At 37.3% G+C, this 23,721-nt stretch overlaps 1 protein-coding gene across 14 annotated transcripts in view; it reads left to right on the top strand.

Annotated features, from left to right (window-relative positions):
* Window positions 1-23,721, top strand: part of MAGI2 (membrane associated guanylate kinase, WW and PDZ domain containing 2) — a 1,434,944-nt gene that overhangs the window by 935,764 nt on the left and 475,459 nt on the right. For all 14 annotated transcript variants that reach the window (XM_024358207.3, XM_024358205.3, XM_003318553.7 and 11 more), the window contains one exon: window positions 15,416-15,626. In XM_024358207.3, the coding sequence (XP_024213975.1) occupies window positions 15,416-15,626 (211 nt within the window). The remainder of the gene's footprint in view (window positions 1-15,415; window positions 15,627-23,721) is intronic.

Raw genomic sequence — 23,721 nt, 5'->3', positions numbered from 1 at the left:
TTAGGCACAAAAGGGCCTTTAGCTCCCATCCTTGCCTTCGAAATATCACTGCACCATCCTAGAGCACTGCTTTACTAACTCATTTGTGGACTATAGTTCCCTAAGGGATCTGTATGCCTCCAGGATCCTTCCTGATCCAATTACCTTTTATTCCACCATAGGTAAAAATTCCTGAACCAAAACAAGGTCATGGCAGGGCATGATGACTCACACTTGTAATCCCAGCACTTTGTGGGGCTGAGGCGGGTAGATCACTTGTGGTCAGGAATTCAAGACCAGCCTGGGCAACATGACAAAATCCTGTGTCTACAAAAAATATAAAAATTAGCCAGACCTGGTGGTACACATCTGTAGTCCCAGCTCCTTGGGAGGCTTAGGTGGGAGGATCACTTGAGCCCAGGAAGGTCAAGGCTGCAAGGAGCCATGATTATGCCTCTGCACTCCAGCCTGGATAACAGAGTGAGACCCTATCCCAACAAACAACAACAACAACAAAAACAGGTCATGCAACTATCCTCAAAACTTGAATGAGCTCCTGTTTCCATTGGTTCAAATTCCTCAGGTAGCAACTCAGGTCCTGTTACATTTGACAAGAACTCTGTTAGCACGGGCTCCCATTAATCCCGTATATAAACTCCTTTCTGTCATCCACACTACACACGCAAAACATTTTCACCTGTGTGATCAGACCATTCCCACATTTGAATTCTCTTTATTCAAAATCCAATAAAAATTTTTCTTATTTCCTGGGAATCCCTTGTTGACTTTTCACAATGAAAAGTAAAAACTGATCATCTCTGAATGACAGTAATACAATTTGCACTTTTCATGTGTTTGGAAGGTATTATCCTGGTACTTGTTGGTAACTTTTCATAATGTGCATGTCTGGCATCCCCATATATATATTGTAAATTAGAACAAGGACCTTTTTTTTTTTTTTTTTTTTTTTTTTTTTTTTTTTGGAGATAGAGTTTCACTCTTGTTGCCCAGGCTGGAGTCCAATGGTGTGATCTCGGTTCACCAAAACCTCCGCTTCCCGTGTTCAAGCCATTCTCCAGCCTCAGCCTCCCAAGTAGCTGGGATTATAGGTGCCAGCCACCACACCCAGCTAATTTTGTATTTTTAGTAGAGATGGGGTTTCTCCATGTTGGTCAGGCTGGTCTTGAAATCCTGACCTCAGGTGATCCACCCGCCTCGGCCTCCCAAAGTGCTGGGATTCCAGGCTTGAGCCACAGCGCCTGGCCAAACAAGGACTTTTTTTTATTTTTCTGTTTGCCTGTTCAGCGATTAGCATATATCTTTAAATATTTCAAGTACTTAGTAAATCTTTATTTTTTAGTCAATCTTGTCTAATCTCTAGAGGATGTCAGTTTTACTGTATCAACTGATTACATTCCTTTCATGCTCATTTTACACTATTCAGTATATTCAATATGCAGTGTTTCCTAAGTTTGAAGGATATATCCCTGATCCTATATTCCTTCAAAAGTTGTATAACTAAAAAAAAAGTATACAGAAGTGCATTTTAAAATACATATTCTTAGAGATGAGAATTAGCCAGCCTCCCTAGCTTTGGCAATACCAAAGATAGATAGATGGTTAATAGATAAGTCGATTGAATTTTTTAAAAGATTGAACTCTCCTTCAGGAAAGCAAGATGATGTAAACCAGAGTAATTAGGTTAAGCTTTCTTGGATTTCTTTTATTTCATGAGTTACCTGCTAAACTTTTCCGGAAAGTAATTCACTATTATCTTGTAGCTTCCCCTCACAAGCTATTAGTAAGCCTAGTGCAAAGAATTAGAAATGCACATATATTTTAAAAGCATTTAAATCTCTCTGTTAATACAGACACACACACACACAATGCCAAGAGGAACAGGGCCCATGAGAGCTACCTTCGCCAACAAAGAGAATACAGTATGTGTACACAGAGCTGCCTTCTCCAGGCCCCCAAGCCTGCAATTAGTGCAAATGAACTGCATCTCCCAGAGAGCAAACAGAGTGTCCCTTATGTGATCACCGAGTGTCCTCGGCAATGATCTCAGTTCACCATTAGGGACCCGCATCCAGGTCCTGTGCTGCTTGGCACGCTGACTGAGCATGCACCATCAGTCCTGGTTCTGTGAATGAGACCCTGTCACTGTCAGAAGAATTATGTCCTCCCTAGTGAATCTCGCTGTTTTCCTGTGAATAATGCCCCACTCTGAAACCACCCCAACGCCTATGCCCTGCTTATTTTTGTGTGGGTTCACAGAGACTGCGATTTGTGTATCTACCCAGATATTTATCTTTTTTGAGCGGGGTGAGAAGGGCTTAATTTTATGATCTTGTTCCCAGAGTACTGGGTTTTATCTCTCCATTGAATGGGAAAATTTCTGGGGCTAGTTTAAATTAGCCTTCTAAAATTAGATATTCCATCTATAAATGACCAGCATTCCATCTTTTCTTGAAAGAATTATTTGAAAGTTATAACTGCCCTAATTGTAAAATGTTCTGACTGTCTAGGTGTAATTAAAAAGTAATGATATCACTTTAGAGTTTGTGGTGATTGTAATTATAATATTACTATTAATAATTTTATAATTATAATATTACTATTAATAATTTTATAATTATAATGGTAATTATATTACTATTAATATTAAACTATTATAGTGATTGTAAACATACCATTTTAGTAAGGGAAATCAGGACTAGTTTTAGAAGTGTCATTTTAAATCAAGGCACAGTCATGTTTCAGTTAAACTGAAAGTAATGGATGTGAACCTCTTTAGTCCTTTTTTTTTTTTTTTTTTTTTTGAGACAGTTTCACTCTTGTTGCCCAGGCTGGAGTGTAATGGAGTGATCTCAGCTCACTTCAACCTCTGCCTCCTGGGTTCAAGCAATTCTCCTGCCTCACCCTCCCAAGTAGCTGGGATTACAGGCATGTGCCACCATGCACAGCTAATTTTGTATTTTTAGTAGAGATGGGGTTTCACCATGTTGGTCAGGCTGGTCTCCAACTCCTGACCTCAGCTGATCCACCCGCCTCAGCCTCCCAAAGTGCTGGGATTACAGACGTGAGCCACCGCACCCGGCCCTCTTCATTTCTTAAACAGATTCAGCATTGCATGCACTCAACCTCTGGGGAGAGTGTTTCTCTACTTCTCTGCAAGTTTACGTAATTTGCGTGTGAGGGAGATTTGATCCATGAGTGAGGAAGGCAGAACAAGGACAACCAGCGTAGCACCTCAGGTTTCTCCAGCAGTTACAGAAAGCCCATGGAATTGTGAAAATGTTTAAGTTTCTTCAGGTTCTCCAGGCATTCTTAGAATCTAAGCTTTTTTTCTAATCACAGTCATATATTCTCTGTAGGTCTGATTTTCACCTGTGTCCCTGGGTGAAACTCCCAAAGTTTCTTATAGTTCTCCTCAGGAAAGTGATTATGATTGTTGGTGTGAAATCACAGCTACTTTATTGTCAGTGATGGCTCTAGTTATTTCTGGCTGAGGACTGGCCTTTCTTTTTGAAGAGGGCATAAGGTCTCTCTGAGCACCCATTCCTTCTACATGACTCTATCAATGGGAACAGTATTGTGATGTTCTTTCCCGTTTGACTTTTTGCCCTCATCAAAAAATACGTTGACTCCAATTTTGCCCCAAAGAATAGCTCTTGAATTATCAAGATCAAATTTAAAGTCTTTCTAATTTTCTCTTTCATCTCCTTTGAATTTCCTGGAACTTCAGAAAGTGGCCTCTTGTTTTCTATAATACTATGCTCCTGATTAAAAAAAAAATTGAAGGCAAGCTCTAAGAAATGTTGTATGTGCATGTTCTTTATTTCATACCTTGCTGTGGTTTTTTAAGTATGTCAACATTTGTATCAGTTTCTTTCACCCCAAAGTTTGTTAAGAATTTGGGGGACTTATTTCTTTATGATAAATATCTTTAGATATTTTCTTCTCCCCTGTTAATCTAAAATAATCTCCTCTACTAATCTTTCTGTGATTCTTTTCAATTTAGTTTTAGGAAATGTTTTCCTTGTCACCTTCTACCCACAGATTTTGAATTTTCTATTTTCATAATTTTCCATATTGTTCTTTTAGTACTTCAAACAATTTATAACTAATTATGGGTTTTAGATATAGAAGAAAAATAATTGTGAGGCATGAAGTATGCATTCTCAGTAATTCACATACCCCTGGCTAGACCCTGAATAGAAGAGATGTAATTTGCTTATAAATGTTACATATATATTGAGAGGCCAAGGCAGGTGGATCACAAGGTCAGGAGTTCAAGACCAGCCTGGCCAACATGGCAAAACCCTGTCTCTACTAAAAATACAAAAATCAGCCCATTGTGGTGGCACGCCGCTGTAGTCCCAGTTACTCGGGAGACTGAGGCAAGAGAATCGCTTGAACCCGGGAGGCGGAGGTTGCAGTGAGCTGAGATCGCACCACTACACTCCAGCCTGGGCGATGGAGCAAGACTCTGTCTCAAAAATAAAATAAATTCTAAAAAATTACATATATAAATCATTTCTTCACAGGATTGGGGATTTCTGCTTCCTGGATTGAGGTGTCATCCCAAAAATCAGAAGCATAGCTAACCATTACACTAACTTTCCCTACTTCTAATATCTCTCTCCTTCTAGACTTACGTTTTCTCCCTGGCCTCAAATAATAAAGGGAAGCGGTTGTTTACATCTGCAAAAATATGGTATAGATATATTTGCCACACTGTTTAAAGGCCACACCCTCTTTATACTCATACTTTTTTTTTTTTTAATTTTTTTTTTTTTTTTTGAGACGAAGTCTCGCTCCATCACCCAGGCTGGAGTACAGTGGCACGATCTCCGCTCACTGCAAGCTCCGCCTCCCGGGTTCACGCCATTCACCTGCCTCAGCCTCCCTAGTAGCTGGGACTGCAGGCGCCAGCCACCACCCCCGCCTAATGTTTTTCTGTTTTTTTGTTTTTTTGTTTTTTTTTAGTAGAGACGGGGTTTCACCGTGTTAGCCAGTCTGGTCTCGATCTCCTGACCTTGTGATCCACCCACCTCTGCCTCCCAAAGTGCTGGGATTACAGGCATGAGCCACTGCGCCCGGCCTCATATCTTATATATTAATTATAATGAATTTTTTTTTAGCACTTAGAACCACTTCAGAGCACTGAAGAGTCAAAAGCTGACTAAAAGTCAATAATCAATTTGCATAGAAAAATCTCTGAAGGGTCACAAAGATAATTATTATTGCTAACTTGATGGCTAGAGCCCTGGATTTTAAAGCTTGCTTTGCACTGTTTTCCTCCATTGTGCTTCTGGATTTTGTACCATGTGCATGTTTCACTGTGTCAAAAAAAAAAAAAAAAAAAAATATATATATATATATATATATATATATATGATGGTGAGCAAAAAAAGTCACTATACAATGTGCAAATATTTTAGTACCCATATTAGAATTCTTCTCATTTTAGAAGGTTTAGGAAAAGTAAGAAAATGGGTAAGAGCATTCTTTGAGCAATAATTGACAATCTGGACTTCTTTTGATCAAGTGACTGTGTAGAATGCGTGACTGCTCCCTTTCTGAAGACACTGAAATGTGTCCTACACTTTTCATTACAGAGTATAATCTATAGTACAGCCACGATGAAAAATCAATTATATAAGTTTACAAATAATTATATTAGAAATAAAATAATCATAATTTCGCATATATAAAAATCAACACAATCATATTTTTCTTTTGTCCAAATATCAACCCTGAAGTGTTGATTTATTTACAAGAGCCTGTGGTTCAAATTCTAAGCCAGCTTCCAGCAGTGAAGCAAACAGTCCTCCCACCACAATCCAATAAAACCTTAGATCAATATAACAAACACACTTTTTAATGGGATTATTGGGTTTGCACAAAAGCATGGAGAAATCTTTAAGCCCCACCACATCCAACACAGTGGCCACTACCACAAATGAGCAGAAACCAGAGTGAGGAGGACTGAGTTATAAGCAGACTAGAAAGCCAAAGTTGCCCCGGGGGTATATGAGAAGACCAAGCTTTGGACCAATATAAAATTGGGGAGCTGCATTTCTGATTCTGCTTTAAATCAGTGCTCTCAAAGGTGCCAAAGTGATGCCAAGTTTGTAGCTCGGTAGCAGCCCCTGGTGCCCAACAAAAGCAAATGCAGAACTCTAGAGAATATAATAGAGAACTTGGAAAAGAATGCATGGTGTCTGAAGATTGCTTTTCCTCCTTTAAATTACTTAACCCCATTACGTGTCTCTATTGAGGAAGAAAAGCTCAATTGATGCAAACACCTTTTAAAGAAGAAATACCACCTTTATGTATATCCTTTTCTGACATTTGCATTACTTTTTGAAAACCCCTAATCTAAAAATTATAGAAAATTGACCGTACCTTTTGTTTCTGTAGGCAGAAATCATTTAAATTGCTTGACCAATTAAACTACTCTATTTAGTATTATAAATAATAGAATTCAGTGGTAATAATATATAACATTTACTGAACACCTACTATATTCTAGCAGTTTACTACTCTAAGCACTTTATAGATAAGTCTCATCTAATCCTTATAGGTAGGTAACTTCATTATCCCCATTGTACAGTTAAGAAAATTGAAGCATCCACAGAGTTATTAAATAACTTGTTCAACATCCCACTTTAAAGGACAGATTCAAACCTAGGTGGCCTGACACAAGCCTTAACTGTTACGTTCTACTGCTTCTTATGGAGACTGTTGTTATCGGGGAATTTTTAAAGGAAACGTAAAAAAAGTTTACATTTCAAATTATTCCTATTCTCTTTATGAACTACAAATATGTTCCCTGATCTTTTTTTTCTCTCAGCTTAAATGTTTTCCAGCCATGCCTACTTCCAAAGAAATAATATGAAGACAAGGAGAAAAAATTATTGGATTTCTTTTTTTTTTTTTTTTTTTTTTTGAGACGGAGTCTCGCTCTGTCGCCCAGGCTGGAGTGCAGTAGCGCGATCTCGGCTCACTGCAAGCTCCGCCTCCCGGGTTCACGCCATTCTCCTGCCTCAGCCTCCCGAGTAGCTGGGACTACAGGCGCCCGCTACCACGCCCGGCTAATTTTTTGTGTTTTTAGTAGAGACGGGGTTTCACCGTGTTAGCCAGGATGGTCTCGATCTCCTGACCTCGTGATCCGCCCGCCTCGGCCTCCCAAAGTGGATTTCCTAAAAGTTGTCACATAGCCATTATAAATACAAATCACAGGGTAAAATAAATTTTGGAAATTCAAACTTTATGACAGTTTAAAGGAATAAATTTTTCTATCTACCTTAAAAACAAATCAATTATTTTCCCTCATTTCAAAAGACGGCAGTTACAGAAAGCTGCATGTTAACTGTATACATAGACTGTGTCACATGAAAATATGGATAAGATATAAAATATGTATTCTTCTTCTTGAGATGGTTTTATCTTGGCTTCTGGTTATTCTTTAATGAAACTGGGTGGGAACGTTGAAAACCATGACATTCTAATTTATCACTGGTCTTGTACCTGAGAAGCAACATGTTAGATACCGGCAGGGCAATAAACAAGAAAGCAAACGGAATGGCTGCTATGCATATTTTTGTAATATCAAAACCTTAGACTGTACCAGAAGCACAGAATTTATAAGGACTGAACTAAATGCACAAATACATACATTTATTCTCTCCCAATTAAACGCTTTCAGTTCCTGCACTATGTACAGATCTCTGAGCCCTTCTGAATTTCTTATGGAAAGGAGAAAATTATATTTACTGAATTCAACAAAACCCTCAGGGCAGGCAAGATGAAAGGAATTAAATTTCTTAATTCTTCACAACAGTTAAAGTGTAGGTATTAATAAAATATGTTTTTATAGATCATTGTTTATAAGACTATATGTTATAAATGTCTGTTTCGTGCCCCAATGTTTCTATAGAATTTCTAGGAATTCTATTTAACAGTCCTAGTCCCATAGAAAATTTTTACATCATTAGCATTCTTTAAGAAGAGGTGTTTCTTCTTTACTGAAATATTCTTTGTTTTTATTGTCAGTGAAAAAAAAAAATTCTTGTTCTGGTTTGAACGACATCTAAGAGACACAGAAACGCAATGGGGAATGCACAAAAAATGTCAGTGTTTGATAAAGTCTGTTCGTTTTAGCAGTAAATAAGGAAAACATTATGTTTTACATATGAAGCTGAGGCAGGAGAATCACTTGAACCTGGGAGTCAGAGGTTGCAGTGAGCCAAGATCGCCACTGCACCCAGTCTGGTGACAGAACAAGACCCCGTCTCAAAAAAGAAAAAAAAAAAGACTATTTTTCAATTTAACAATAAAAGCATACTGAGAAATGCATCTTAAAAGTCAAAAAGGACAATTTTACTTAGCCACTTCCTAATTAAATATAGCTTCACGCCACTATAAAAAAGGTAAAACATGCATGGGTTATTTGGCTCCTTCTCCCTAGTCAGAATTTAAATAGTCCAGAAATTCTCAAACCACAGATCTGATATATATATGATGTGTGCGAGAGCATGCTTACATGCACATATTTCTCATCAGACTGCATGGGACTAGGAATACTCGCAGGAGTAGCTGACACAGGCAAGCTTGGTTGGCGTGTAAGGTCTGGTTATTTCCCTCCCATTATTACGAAGTTTGCTCTGTTCTTAACAGGTAATTTCTTAACAACTTACACAATATCCAATATATGTCATTTTTAAAAAATTTAAGCCGATACAGAAGAAAGATATATTATCTAAAATGCAGCAAAGTTAATTTCTATTTTCCATATTAATCAGGGAAACAAATATGATATAGCATGAAACAATAATTTGCAGTCCTTGAGATGTTAAATATTGGTTCAGTGGACTACACAATGAACTGATCCAGTACACCATTTTATGAGTTGAATTGTGTCCCCCACCCCCAGATTCATATGGTGAAGTCCAAACCCCCAGTATCTCAGATGGTGACTTTATTGGGAAATATGATCATTGCAGATATAATTAGTTAGGACGTGGTCATCCTGGAGTAGGGGTAGACCCTTCATCCAGTATGACTGGTGTCCTTATAAAAAGAAGAAATTGGAACCCAGATGTGCACACAGGGAAAATACCATGTGAAGACTGCAATTATGTTGCCATGGGCCAAAAAGCTACCAGAACCTAAGAGAGAAGCCTGAAATAGATCCTTCCATAGTGCCTCCAGAGGGAGCTGGCCCTGCCAACGCCTTGATATAGGACTTTAACCTCCTGAATGTAAGACAATCAATATCTATGATTGAAGCCACTCAGTTTGTGGTGTTTAATTATGGCAGCCCTAGAAAATTATTACATATCATTTGGACCACATTCTCCTTGACTGTACACTGCCTAGCTTAGTGCCTGATGGTTAGTATGCTCTAAATAAATGTTTCTAATAATGCAGGAAATATAAGACCAGTTTCTTCTCTCACTGACAAAATATTGGAGTTCCTCAGACAACTGCTTTAGGTACCCTTGTTTCTAATTGCTACACTGTCTTCCTAGAAAATTTTATTCAGGTATTTTATGTCATTGAGTATCACTTAACAAATCATTATTGTAGTACTCTATATAGTTGCTCGGAGTTGGGGGAGACACGTCTTCTCCACCCTCCATGTTGCCTTGAATGTCTAGGAGAGTACTGAATTTGCATTCTACCATCTCTTTTACTCACTCTGCCCAGAAGAGGTGCAGGGATTTATCTGAGTGACACAACTTGGAAGATGAACCTGGACCTTCTTGGCTCAGTTCCCCTTTTCTTCCCCTAAACATTCTACTTTGCCCTTCTGGGAACAGATTCTACCCTTACATGGAAGCCCTGCCCTGGTTCCACACTGCCAATGAATAAATTGGTCCTCTGGGTTTTGCCAGAAGCCCTTGATTCTCACATTAAACCATATCCCTAGGTGAGCCTTTGTGAGTAATAAATATGGGAATGTTATGGATCTTTATTTGCCTTATTCATTTTTTTGTCTTATTTTGTTAAGATGGGAGAGGTAGGTGCTACTTACTGCTTCCCTCTCAGCTTAGTTCACAGCAGCCTGATAAAAAGGTCTATAATCTCCCCCATTAAGGTCTTGTCAAGTATCTTACACACTATAGATATTAAATTCATGTTTGCTACTTTAATGCTTGATTAATTAAGAATAAAGAAATGAATGAATAAACAGATAAACTGGGAGAACTTTGTCCAGTAATCTCTGATACATCAACAAATATGATTATAGATTTCTCCAAAGACTAGATCCTTTTTTAAGAGATGTCCTACATTTCTCTTGAGAATTTAATGGTATTACACAGTGGAAGGAAAGTTCATTTGTCCATAGCCAAGCTTCTTGAATGACTTCTCTATTAGGATAATTCTGTATTTTCTTTTCATTCATTTTTTAACCTATTCCAATCTGGCTTCACCAACCACTCCACCGTAAATACTGCCGTAACTGGCAGCCATTGTCACCAGTGATCTGCACATCATTCGGTTCTATAGATTTTATGTCCTTGTCTTGCTGGACTGTGCAGAAGCTTTGGCCACAGTTAAGTGTCTTGTCTTCAACACCCTTTGCTTGGCTTTTGCAACATGAAGTTTTTTTAATTTTCTCATTGCTTCCATGGCTGCCCTTTCCTCTTCTACCAGTCCATTGTTTCAGTGACTTAAATGTTGAAGTTCATCAGACAGCTGCTCCAGATTCTTGTTTCCACTTCTCACCCTGTCTCTTGGCAATTTCATTTACTCATGGCTAAAATTATAGTACCATCTAGCCATGTGCTGTTTTCTTTCAGGTTTATTTTTTTTCCATCTAAGAATTCTCTGACTTGACGTCTCCATGAACCTCTAACTCAGTGTGCCCAAAACCACATGTATAGCCTACCCCTACCCCACAGAATCCTACTCCCCCTTCCCTGTTTCCAATCTCAGTGAAAAGCCTTGCCACTCACCATGGCAGGTTATAAAATCTACCCTCTAAATATTTTTTAATCTGCTTCTTTCCATCTCCGTGCCACCATCATTACTTTTTGAGAGCACAAAAATAACTTTCCACTGCTCTATAAACATCTACTCTTGCCACCCTCAAATCCCCAGAATAGTTAAGGAGATCTTTGTGGGAAATGAAAATCTAATTTTGTCATCTGCTTCAGTAGAACATAGCAGCATCTTTGCTCTCAGGACACACTTCCAAATCCTGAGCATGCCTGATAGGGCCTCACTTAATCCAGCCCTCATTTATTTATTTCTCCCTTACCTTCTTCTGAAAGAACCCTCAGATGTTATAGCACATTGAAAAAGAGGTTTTCCCTGACTCTTTATATGAGATTAGATGAATATACATACAGAAGATCCCATATACATAAGATTCCCTTAGGCAGCACTCATCACACTTAAAATTATTGTATAAAGACTACACATCTTGACATATTTGGAGTTCCATGAGAGAAAGGATCAATGTATCTCTTGTTCACTCTTCTGTCCTCAGTGCCTGGCACCAGTTGAGTGCATAATAAATATTGATTAACTGAATATTGTATAACTGAACATGTTCAGAGCATGACCTTGCATTTGAACTTTTCAGTGCAACATGACATTTTGTATGTTCCATGTGCGTACCACAGTATGTATAATTACATGTTGAAATATGCCACAGAAAAGAGACTCTGAAGTTAGCAGTGGTACCTGTTTTTACTGCTTTTATCCTACAAAACTTACAAAGATCAAATCTTTATAAGGAATCAGCTAGGAGATTCTATCATTAAGGGCCATATTATATTCATAATTTCCCTTTTAAGGGCAACACAGTGACAACTTGTAAAGTATTCTTGTGTTTTTCTAATAGATACTTTATTTCTATTAGATATTAGGTAAGTATTTCTAATAGATACTTTAATATTGCTCCCCTAGATTGATGGAGAGAGGGGAAAAATTGGCCCATGCAATTAATAGTGACAGCAAGATGATATTCTAATTTACTCATTTAAAAAATCTATTAACTTTTGAAGTTATAAAAATAATAGATACCAAATGAAAGCAAAGATATGTAAAAGAAACTTCTTCCACCCCCATCCAAATTTACTATCCTGAGGTAATCAAAGTTGACAATCTGTTGTACATCCTTGCAGTCTGTTTTCATGCTTATATAGAGATATAACTATATATCACTTAGAGATCTTAATATATGCTTATTTAGAAAAATAGGATTAATACTATACATTTCTCTGCAGCTTAGATTACTCTTTAACAGTTATAAGCACCTTTCAAGGTCAACAGATATTCATTGATTTTAAACTACATAGTTTTCCATGGTAATGACAAACACTATTTATTTATTTAATTATATTCTCATTGATAGGCATTTATATCATTTCCAGGGTTTTACTACTACAAACAATATTGCAAAAAATAGTATTATATAGGCATCATTATATAATACTGCCTTTATTTCTAGAGGATATGTTCTCAAAGTAGGATAACTCAAAGTCGGTGTATTTGTATTTTTTTATTTTAATAGGCATTATGTTCCCAAACAATTGTAGAATTTTATATTTCCAAGATGGCCACCTTATCCTCACATTGCCTCTCACTACCTTTCAGCCCCTCTGAATCTCAGTAGTGCTCTCCTTCTAGTTTCTGAGTTAAGGAACTTCTCCTTCGTATTTACCCTAACGGTATTTCTTTCTCTCGATGGTACCTGCTCTACTCTTCCCCAACAAATAAGACTCATGGTTTGTCCTTGACAGCAGAAAAACTAAACGTGGGGTAAATGAATCCATGAATAGCTCAGTAAACATACACATTAGGAGATATTTCAAAAATATCCCCATTATACAATTAAGCCTACACCTTGACCAAATTATTTGCCCAATAATCTCATCCCATGAAAAGGTGGCCTTTAAAATTATCTCATATACTCACTCTCTGAAGTGCCTACTGATGAGAGCTTTAGAATGTCTCTATTTTCCTACCTTTTCTCCACTTCCTAGTACCTGAGCTTTCCTAAGATAAAGTCTAAAACCCATGGTCTTACTAGGTCTTCATGTATTTTTCTTCTTTCCAGAATCTGTCTTTAACACATATTACAAATTTTCAGAAATGTGATCATCTTCCATTTATATTTAACTATATTATCCAGAATTTATTTCTTCCATATTGGTTCATCCTCACACTGCTATGAAGAAATACCTGAGACTGGGTAATTTATAAAGGAAAGAGGTTTAATTGACCTACAGTTCCACATGGCTGGGGAGGCCTCAGGAAACTTACAATCATGGTGGAAGGCAAAGGGGAAGCAGGCACCTTGTTCACAGGATGTATACTTATGAGGTCAATCATAACGGCCCACCTTATTTTCACTTATTCACATGATGCAAGAAATACCCAAGTACTTCTGAGATGATGAGGAAGGTGGGGAGGGGAAGGAGGAGAGAAGAATGAGGGAGGAGAGGAGAGGACAGGGGAGGGTGAGAGAATGAGGGAGAAGGGAAGAAGAGGAGGGGAGGGAGAGGAGTGGGAGGGGAAGGAGGGGGAGAAGGAGGGGGGGGAGGAGGAGGGGGAGGAGCAGGGGGAGGAGGGGGAGAAAGAAGAGAGGGAGGAGGAGGAAAAGGAGGAGGGGGAGGGGGAGGAGGGGGAGGGGGAGATGGAGTCAGTGCAAGCAGGGGAAATGCCAGACACTTATAAAACCATCAGATCTCATGAGACTTACTCACTACCACAAGAACAGGATGGGGGAAGCCTTCCCCATGATCCAGTTACCTCCACCTGGTTCTGCCCTTGACATGTGGGGATTACAATTCAAGATGAGATTTTGGATGGGGACACAGCCAAACCATATCATCTTCCTACCTTTTATTTTCTCCCCATATCTTGAGATCTCTGCTCTGATTCAATCATCATGATATGGTTAGAGTAATTTTTCAAATTTTGCCCTCAGATAAGATACTTGGAGAGTATACATTCAGAACTTTTGCATGTTCAAAAGTGACTGTTTTTTCCCAGATAGATGAATATTTTGGTAGAGTTGAGTTCTTGGATTACCATACCTTTTTTTTTCTCAAGTTACTATAGATGTTACCCTCTCTTTGCGCTTAGAGTATTACAGATAAAAGGTCTGATGCTCTTTTGTTCCTCTTTTCTTTGTAAGTAATCACATCTGTTCAGTATGGAAGCTGCTAAAGTTGCCTTTTAACATTGTAGTTTGGAAATTTCAACTAGATGTATCCAGGTGTCTGCATGTTTCCTTAATCTGGCCTCAGATTCAGTGAACTATTTCAATCTACAGACTGGTGTTTCTTCATCTTAGATAAATTTTCTTCTATTGTTTATCGACTTATTTCTTCCTTGTGTGTTCCTTCTTCTCATTCTGGAACTCATACTGTTTATATGTTGGGGATCTTGGGTCTGTCCTCCAAGCCTGTTACCACTTCTGTTAAGGTAGTTTTTGCTCTGTTGTACAGTAGCTCCCCTTAGCTACGAGGGATGTGCTCCAATACCCCCAGTGGATGCCTGAAACCTCAGATGGTACCAAATCCTATATATACTATACAAAAAAACTATGATAAAATTTAATTTATAAATCAGATGCAGTAAGAGATTAAGAACAACAAATAATAAAATAGAATAATCATAACAATATACTATTATGAAAGTTATGTGAAGGTGGTCTTTCTCTCTCTCTATCTTACTGTACTGTAATCATCTATTTTTGCACCGTGGTTGACCATGGGTAACTGAAACTATGGAAGAGCTGTGTTCCTTGTTGGCAGAGCTGTGTTCCTTTCTGGATTCTCCAGGAAATAATCCATTTCCTTGCCTTTTAAAGATTCTAGAGGCCACTAATATTTCTTGGTTTATGGTCATTTTCTGTCTTCTAAGCCAGCAACATTGCATCTCTTTGGCCATGATTTAGTAGTTAATTCTCCCTTTTACCCTTCTTTTCTGCTGACTTTTTTCACTTTTAAGGACTCTTGTGATTACATTTAATCATAATCATCCAGATGAGGCCATCTGGATAATCAAAGATAATCTCCCCATCTCAGGGTTCTTAGTCACATCTGCAGATCATCTTTTGCCATGTAAGGTAATATTCACATATTCTAGACATTAGGATATGAATATCTTCAGGGGCCCATTATTCTGCTCACCATACCTGTATTATGAAATGGTCCTTACATTACATCCTTTAAACCTCCAATTCTGTAAACAACAATAATTAGCTGAAAGGTAGATGACAATGATGAGTGAAAGGAGAGCTCAAATAGGCCTAGTGATCATTATGCTTTTTCAGAAATGTTTCCTGTTAGCTTTCATAGAAGTTATTCATGACGTTTATTCCCTGGTACAGCATTCTCCGTACTCAGTCCAGAGTTACTATGGTTGGAGTGACTAACCACGTGCTCTTGTTCTCTTATAGAATCCAGTGAACATGAAGACAAAAGTGCAGGTGCCTCAGGGGAGATGCCCTCCCAGCCTTATCCTGCACCAGTGTACAGTCAGCCTGAGGAGCTGAAGGAGCAGATGGATGACACAAAGCCAACTAAACCTGAAGACAATGAGGAACCAGACCCATTGCCTGATAACTGGGAAATGGCCTATACAGAGAAGGGCGAAGTCTACTTCATTGAGTGAGTTTCACACATTTCTTTCAACAGTGCCAAAAAGGTCATAGCGGGATATAAATGATGTAGCAAGTTAGACGTGGAAAAAAAAAAAAAGAAAAAAACATGAAATTCTGGTAACAGCTTTTTTATTTGTGAGAGAATAGTGGGATAGTGCCTTAATACAGTTAAGCATCCTAGAATACAGCCATAAATCAAATAATGGATTAAATAATAGCACCCTACAATCTCTTATAATTATGACTAAAAAAGACAAATCTCCATGTGATGTTATTATTGAATTAGGAATAGTCTAGATATCATGAGAAAGCGCTTACTCAGCTCCTCTTAAGACCCCCGTCTTGTCAAAATGAAATTTTTTTCCTATTATCTAAGCTAGTTGGAGGAATATTCACCATCAAGTCCAGGAATTTAATAAAATGCAACTATTTAAAGTAATAGGTCACAAAAGAAAAAATATTGATGTTGTTTGGTTGGTTGGTTGGTTGTCTTTGAGACAAGGTCTCACTCTGTCGCCCAGGCTAGAATGCAGTGGCACAATCACGGCTTACAGCAGCCTCAACCTCCAAGGCTTAAGCAGTCCTCCCGCCTCAGTCTCCTGAGTAGCTGGGGCCACAGGTGCATACCACCATGCCTGGCTAATTTTTGTATTTTTAGTAGAGGTGGGGCTTTGCCTTGTTGCCAAGGCTGGTCTCAAACTCCTGGGCTCAGGTGATTGCCCACACTGGCCTCACAAAGTGCTGGGATTACAGGGGTGAGCCACTGCGCCCAGCCAAAAAAAATGTTTTTAGCATTTGACCCCAGTGTCAGATGTCAGTAAAATAATTTGGCTTTGTATAGTTCGTTATGCTCCCTTTTACTATATTCCATTGTATTAATTGCTTACAATTTTTATGACTTGCTAAGGAAACTGTAGTGCAAATCCTGAACTTCTTGGTAATACTCAACCTAATCTTTCTTTTAGGACATTTTTTAAAAATATAATTTTTGTATATATCTTATTAATAATGTCAGGCTTTTCTTTTCTTTAGCTTCTAGGATTAAAACAACTTTTTAAAAATTCCAAAATAGAAAATCTTCGCACAAAATTAAATTGTTGATTTGCACAAGACAACCAAAATGTTCATTAGTAAGAGTAAAAACTGAAACTAATGTGACTGAACAACCCTTATCCTCTCAAAGTTGTATAAGCCTCAGAGAGAGAAAATAATAGAAGTTGAAGTTTTTAGTGTTGACAGTGGATAAAAATATGAAAACTCTGATTATTTAAGAAATACATTAAAACTGGATTTTCTTTTCCAACCTGGAGTGATTTATAACTTAGATCTCTATAGGCAGAATTCAGTTGTGAAATTGAAATGTTACCACATACCAATATTTAATTCTCATGTGAAGTTGGAAACTCTGAATCATGCGACCAAGGGACTACATAATCAGGTAATTACTCAGTGCTCTGCTTGACTCCAACATAGATGAGAAACACAATGTTTTGCAGAAAATGAATCAATAGCATTCACCTTTCAGCAAATGTTCTAATTTTAAAAGGAATAAGAATCTCTTACATTATTTCTTATTGCTGTAATCAATGACCAAGGCATCTTTTATCAATTAATTGGAAAATAGAAAGAATGTTTAAAAAAGTGACTTATTAAAAATAATCATATCTAGAAACATAATTTTGATATTGGTAAAGACAGCATGACATCATTGCGGACCAGAAGTCAAAATACAAATCTTAGATATGAGATCACAAATAGATGTTCAGAACAATTGATGTTCGGAATAAGGAAGCTGATGACATACATAGTTTTATTATATAAGACAAGGGGAGTAAGGCTATATGAAAATAATAAAAGGAAAGCAGCATGACAAGTTGATTAAAGACTATTTTCTTACAATGTTTCCAGTAATGCAATAATAAAAACCTTTTTGTGTGTGTGATTATAAAGTAAACTTTCCTCTTTTAACTACATCAGGTTTTGAGGTTGTGAAGAAAAATAACTTCAAAAGACAGAACTTATGTTCCAGGTATATAGTAAGTAGTGAGGCTGGCTCAGGGCTTGAGAGAATCTAGCAAAATGATTCTATGACTCGTCAGTCAGCCAGTGTTGGCATTCAAACATGTGTAAGATTTTGTCCTTGCTTTCAAACTTGTTGGCAAGATGGGGAAGAGAGACAAATAGTTATAAACACTTGGTCAACAATTTCTGAATTTTGTGATGCTATTCAGGGAAGCCAAAGCTTACAATAGATTTAAGATATAAAGGGGGCACCGCAGAGAAGGTGAGATAACATAGACTTGAGAAGTTAACAATGGCTAGATAGAGCATTCCAGGTATGGGAGCTGTCATTACAAAGACGAAGTCCTTAGGTGTATTAGGAATGGTGAGGAAACCCCTGACCCTACTAGAGAAGTATGTATTAGTTGGTAAATCCCAGGAAATAACTGCTTAGTTTTCGTTTCACTGGATCATTAGTGCTTTTGAAAGGCAAGCAAAGGAGTGGCATGTTGTTGTTGTTGTTGTTGTTGTTGTTGTTGTTGTTTTGTTGTTCGAGTTTGTAGTTTTTTAATCTTCCTAATGTTGGAGGGAAGGACTGATGGACAGTATTAGGAGCAGAAATGGATGGAGGTGGAAAATTAAAACAAAATGGAGGAAACAATTTCATCTGTGGCGAAAGAGCTGACGCTGAGGGAGACTAAGGTGAAAGAAGGAGCCTGGAGTCACGGTGGAAGTGACTGTGTCTGGAAGGTGATTAACAGAGGAGGCAGGATCGAGGTAGTCTACGACGCCTGCTAAGGTTCCTCCATAGACTGGAGGCATCCCCGCCCGCCTGCTCCCCAACACCCTCCACCTTACCCCCAGTTTGTGATTCATCTGTCTTTCATAAAGGTTACCTTTGAACCTCAAGATTCGGTGTGATGAACGCAGGTATCACAGAGCGGGCAGTGGATCAGCGTCTTTTTGTCTGGTCCTTCATGTCCATACCATCACCACCAACAACGTTGCAGTTTCCTCTCTCTCTGCCTATGGTTTACTGTGCTTTACTTTTTCTTTAGTATTCACTGATTTTCTCCTGTCTGTTTTCACTCTTTGCCCTGGAATATTCCTTCCTTTCCTAATTACATTTAAATCAACATTCCCACCCATTGTCATTGATCTGTGAGTACCTTTGCTTCTATGACAAAGAATTCTTATGTAACTAACAAACTGTATACTATGAAAGGCCCGTAGAAGCAGATCTTGTAGAATATGAGACAGTGATTGGGGAGGGAGCATGGTTGAGCAATAAGACATGTCTTAAGGACAAAGCCACCATGTGTCTCAGAGGTAGTTCTGAAGTAGTTATGGACCAGAAAGCATGATAGAAAGGGAAAGTAGAAATATATTCACATTGTGGGATGGCTCAGTTAAGCTACTTAACATATGCATTACCTCACATACTAGTCATTTTTTGTGTTGAGAACACTTAAAATCTACTCTCAGCCATTTTCAAAAGTATAGTACATATGATTTTTGTTTATCAATTAAGTAAATAAATAAATAAAAAGTTTTTTTAAAGGAAAGGTAGAATACCGTAAGAGGAAGGTAAACCAGAGGGAAAAGAAAGGAGAAGAAAAATGAGAGAGATTTGTGAGGGAAGAAGTGCTGACATCCGTAAAAACTTTTCTCTTGTACAGATATTGTGAGAGCTGCTTACAGTAATGAAACTCTCCTCTGGCAGGTCCCACCCTTTAATTAGACTTTGCTGAAGTCTGTATCCTGTGAAATGAAGATCATGACAAAACAGAAAATAAGTGAAACAAAGGAGAATGATTCTTTGGTTCTGTGTATAAGATAGATAGATAGATAGACAGATAGATAGATAGATAGATAGATAGATAGATAGATAGATAGAATAGTTATTTCTAAATAGCATAAAGGAACTCTACAGTGAAACATTAGATATGTAGTTTTAAAAGACGTATTAAACAGTATAGGTTTTGAATTAAGGTAACAAGCAATTCCATTTACTTGTCTTTTTTTATGCAATAATGTTTTGAAATATTTATTGGTTTATGTGATATTGCAAAATAGTTATATGGCTGAGTCCTTTAGAAGTTCTGAATTTAAGAGGTGAAGTTTTAGAGGTTCTGCATTTAAGAGGGAAATGTTTTTTCTGCCCTCAGCAACCCTGGTAAACTAGCAGGCCAACTATGTTTCCCACACTACTCAAACTGCTTCTTTTGATGAATGATAAAAGCAGATTTCTTCTATCCTATAGAATGACATTTAATTGGAAAAGGAGAATTGCTGAGAAAATATTTTTATGCAGCATAATTTTAAATTTCAAGTGAACACACTCTTCCAAACATGCTTTAAAATAGTAATAATGTCTTATGTTTCATAATTTTCAGGAGACTTTTAAATGTATAATACTGTGTAAAACCAGTAATCTCTTTGACTCATCATCTTCATTAACATTATCTTTGAAATAGGCAGTATATTAATTGTAAATTCAAATGAGAATATGTGAATTCAAATGAGTTATTACATATCAAGGACCCACCTTTTTAAGGATGTATTCGGGTTACCTTAACAACAATAGTTCATCTGTTAAGCGTTTTTACTCCATTCACTTAATCCTTACTTTATGAAACTGAGACTTTTAGAGGTAACTACTTGCCAAAAAGTCAGACATAGCCAGGGCTCTTTGATTCTGTTTATTCAACAGAGGTTTATTGGTCATGTATTATGTCCTGGGAATCATTCTAAACCCTGAGAATACAGTAGTCAAAAAAACTGACAAGATTCAGACTTTCACGCGATGTAGGCTGTCTCCATGGTCCTTGTTCTTAACCAATTTGCTGTGATGCCTACTTCACATCATCACCACCCTATAAAGTGTCTGGTTTATCCACATTTCATAGATGAGACTTTGAGGCATCCTTGGACAAATTAACATTCCCAAGGTCACAGAGCTCTTTCACTCTACAAAGTCATTCCCATTATCTCATACTAACTCCGATAGAAACAAACATTGGCTGAGAAAAAAAGTAAACTTTTATATTACAAATAGTATTTGTTTTATAAGTTTCTTGGCCAGCAATTCACTACTCCAGAGGCTAAATATTCCATAAAAGAAGAGCTGCCACAGGGTTAATCTGGATTGACGTGTTTTGGGAATCCCATTAAATTACTTCTTTGTTTGGGAGTCAGTTTAGTTAGTGACACAAAAGAGACTGCTATTGCTTTGGCAAAAAACAAAAAGACAACAAGAACCTATTTGTTTACTGCCATCTTCCCGAATGGCAGTGAACACTATGTCATCTTAAATAACAGATTTTTAAATGCAGGCTTTTGAAACCGAAAATCACATCTGTGAAAAATGTCATGGCTGTATATGGTTTACAAATATTTGTCAGGGCTGAATTTGCTTTTAAATTCTAAACAAACACACAATTAGTTTATGTTTCTTTTTGTGTTCCTATTTCTCTATCTCCTTAAGTTTTAATTAAATTACCAATTACCATTTCCAAAAAACGTTAAACAACATTTATTAAAGAAAAGATAAAATACTTTGGAAATTTATTGGAGAGAAATATAAAATCAAATTTTTGGTATGCAGCAACACCAGAAATATACTTTCTCATTCTATACTTGACATATCGTACTAGTCACAAAATCTGGTCTAGGCTTACTGTCAATCATATTACAAAGACAGGAGATACATTGAATATTTTTTCATATATTTTTTTTCTTGTGCCTGCACAAGATTCTGGTGTAATTTCCAGACAGAAAATAAATGTTTTAGACAAAACAGTGTGCAATACACATCCACAATATCCAAAACAGTATTTGTAATGAAACCTCTTTAAAAATATTTTCTAAACACATGAAAGATAAAATGGCAAATGCAAATATTCATATGCTTAAGAGAAATTGTAGGAATATTATTTAGGAAACAACCACTAAAGAACTCATTGACAGTAGCTTTATTTGTGTATTACCTATGTATAGATAGAAAAACATAGTGAAACTTTGGGTGAATGGAGTCTTGAAGGAACAAGTTTCCATTGTTTATCACCAATTAGATATATCCGATCATTGCCTTTAGTAATTATTTTGAAATGATGATATAGAAGGAAGAGAAAGTCTTTTGGAAAATGTTACAATCATCCTGAAGATTTTATTGACTATGGTGTAAAACCTACTCAATTTATATACCTTTAAAAATTTATGTTTTTCAGCAAACTAACACATGAACAAAAAACCAAACACCGCATGTTCTTACTCATAAGCAGGAGTTGAACAATGAGAACACATGGACACAGGGAGGGGAGCATCCCACACCAGGGCCTGTTGGGGGATAGGGGCCTAGGGGAGGGATAGCATTGGGAAAAATACCTAATGTGGATGACAGGTTGGTGCGTGCAGCAAACCACCATGGCATGTGTATACCTATGCAACAAACCTGCACATTCTGCACATGTACCCCAGATCTTATAATAATAATAAAAGTGTTTTGTAAACCTAAAGTCAATTCATCAATCTGTCTCTGATACTGTCTCTGAACCGATATCACTACTACTATTGAAACCTTATCATCCACAGACATTTTGAGTTGCTGTTGACTCCAGAATATTTACCTGAACCTTGTTTATCTTCTTCAGAAGATTGTTTTATGCAATCAAATGTCATTGGCTTTAATCTCTTGTTATTCTTATGTCATAGTATTTCCCGGGGGCGGGGGGGCTGGGAAATACCATTTAACTATCAGTTTAAGATTGAGATTCAGAATTGGCTATTTGGAGGACTTATTAATCATTGTTTTAAGTCTGTTTCTAGTTTTAGAGAAAACGGAGCAAAGGAAAGGAATGTGTTTAATAATAAAATTTTTCATTTCACTAAGAAAATTTCAGTTGATGAAATTGAATTTTTCCAATAGTTGTACAGCAGTGAAAACATTTTGCTCTGGCAATATTAAAGAATGAAAGAAAAGAAGAAAAGAAAACAGAAAGAAATTAGAAAGGAATGGAGAACATGTTTTAATATTAGGTTTGAATTAGGTTACCCTTGAAGATCTAGTTATGTATATACCTAAGAAATGGAAAAAAGGTTTGTACCCTGACTGGGCAAACACTAGAGTGAATGAAAAACTGGAACAGAAGAATAGAATATGGCATGATCTATAAGAAAATTTTAAATTTTGCTCCTAACACATACTGCATCCATTGATAGCATTTCTTAATAACATAATTCTTTAATATAGCTTCTAAGACCAAATATTCATATGTAGATTATATGAATCAGGTTTCTAAAAAGACTTCATTTTAGAAAAATATTCAGATTTGAATGAAGAAAATTTGATTTGAAAGTGATTCAGGGCCAGGCACGGTGGTTCATGCCTGTAATCCCAGTAATTTGGAGGCCAAGGCAGGCAGATTGCTTGAGCTCAGGAATTTGACCCCATCTCTACAGAAAAATACAAAAAATTAGTCAGGTATGTGGCATTCACCTGTAGTCTAGTCCCAGCTACTTGGGAGGCTGAGGTGGGAGAATCACTTGATCCCAGGAGGTGGAGGTGGCAGTGAGCCAAGATCATGCCATTGCACTCCTGCCTGGGCAATAGAGCCAGATCCTGTCTAGAAAAGAAAAAAAAAAGAATAGGAAAGAAAAAGAAAGTGATTCAAATACAGAATTTAGGTTTGTAAGGAGAAAACTTTCCAGTGGTATTATCAATGCCTCCTCAATCACAGTGCTTTCTTTTGTCTCTATGCACATGGAACTTAATATCATACTTACCAAGTGCAAAGCATTTACACTTAAAAAGGAATTTAAGTAGTGATTAACTATCCATAAACAGTAGGTAAAAGTCTGTTTCCAAACTACTGGCAGAAGCTGGGAAACAGACTCTTGATTACTATTCCAGGGAGTGAAATGAAGCACCTCAGTATAAAAAGCCAAGTGTGAGGTTCCGGATGCCTCTGGTTTCAGACCACTAAAAAAAAACCTTGTACCTGGAAACCAGATATATCTGGGTTTAATGCTAGCTGGCTCTTTCAGTTTCACGCACTAGCTGTTTAGCCTTGGGCAAGTTACCCACCTTCCCCCAACCTGGG

The sequence above is a fragment of the Pan troglodytes genome, chromosome 6 (genome assembly GCF_028858775.2).
Source record: "Pan troglodytes isolate AG18354 chromosome 6, NHGRI_mPanTro3-v2.0_pri, whole genome shotgun sequence".
Classification (NCBI taxonomy): Eukaryota; Metazoa; Chordata; class Mammalia; order Primates; family Hominidae; genus Pan; species Pan troglodytes.
This window is presented reverse-complemented; position numbering and strand designations above follow the sequence as displayed.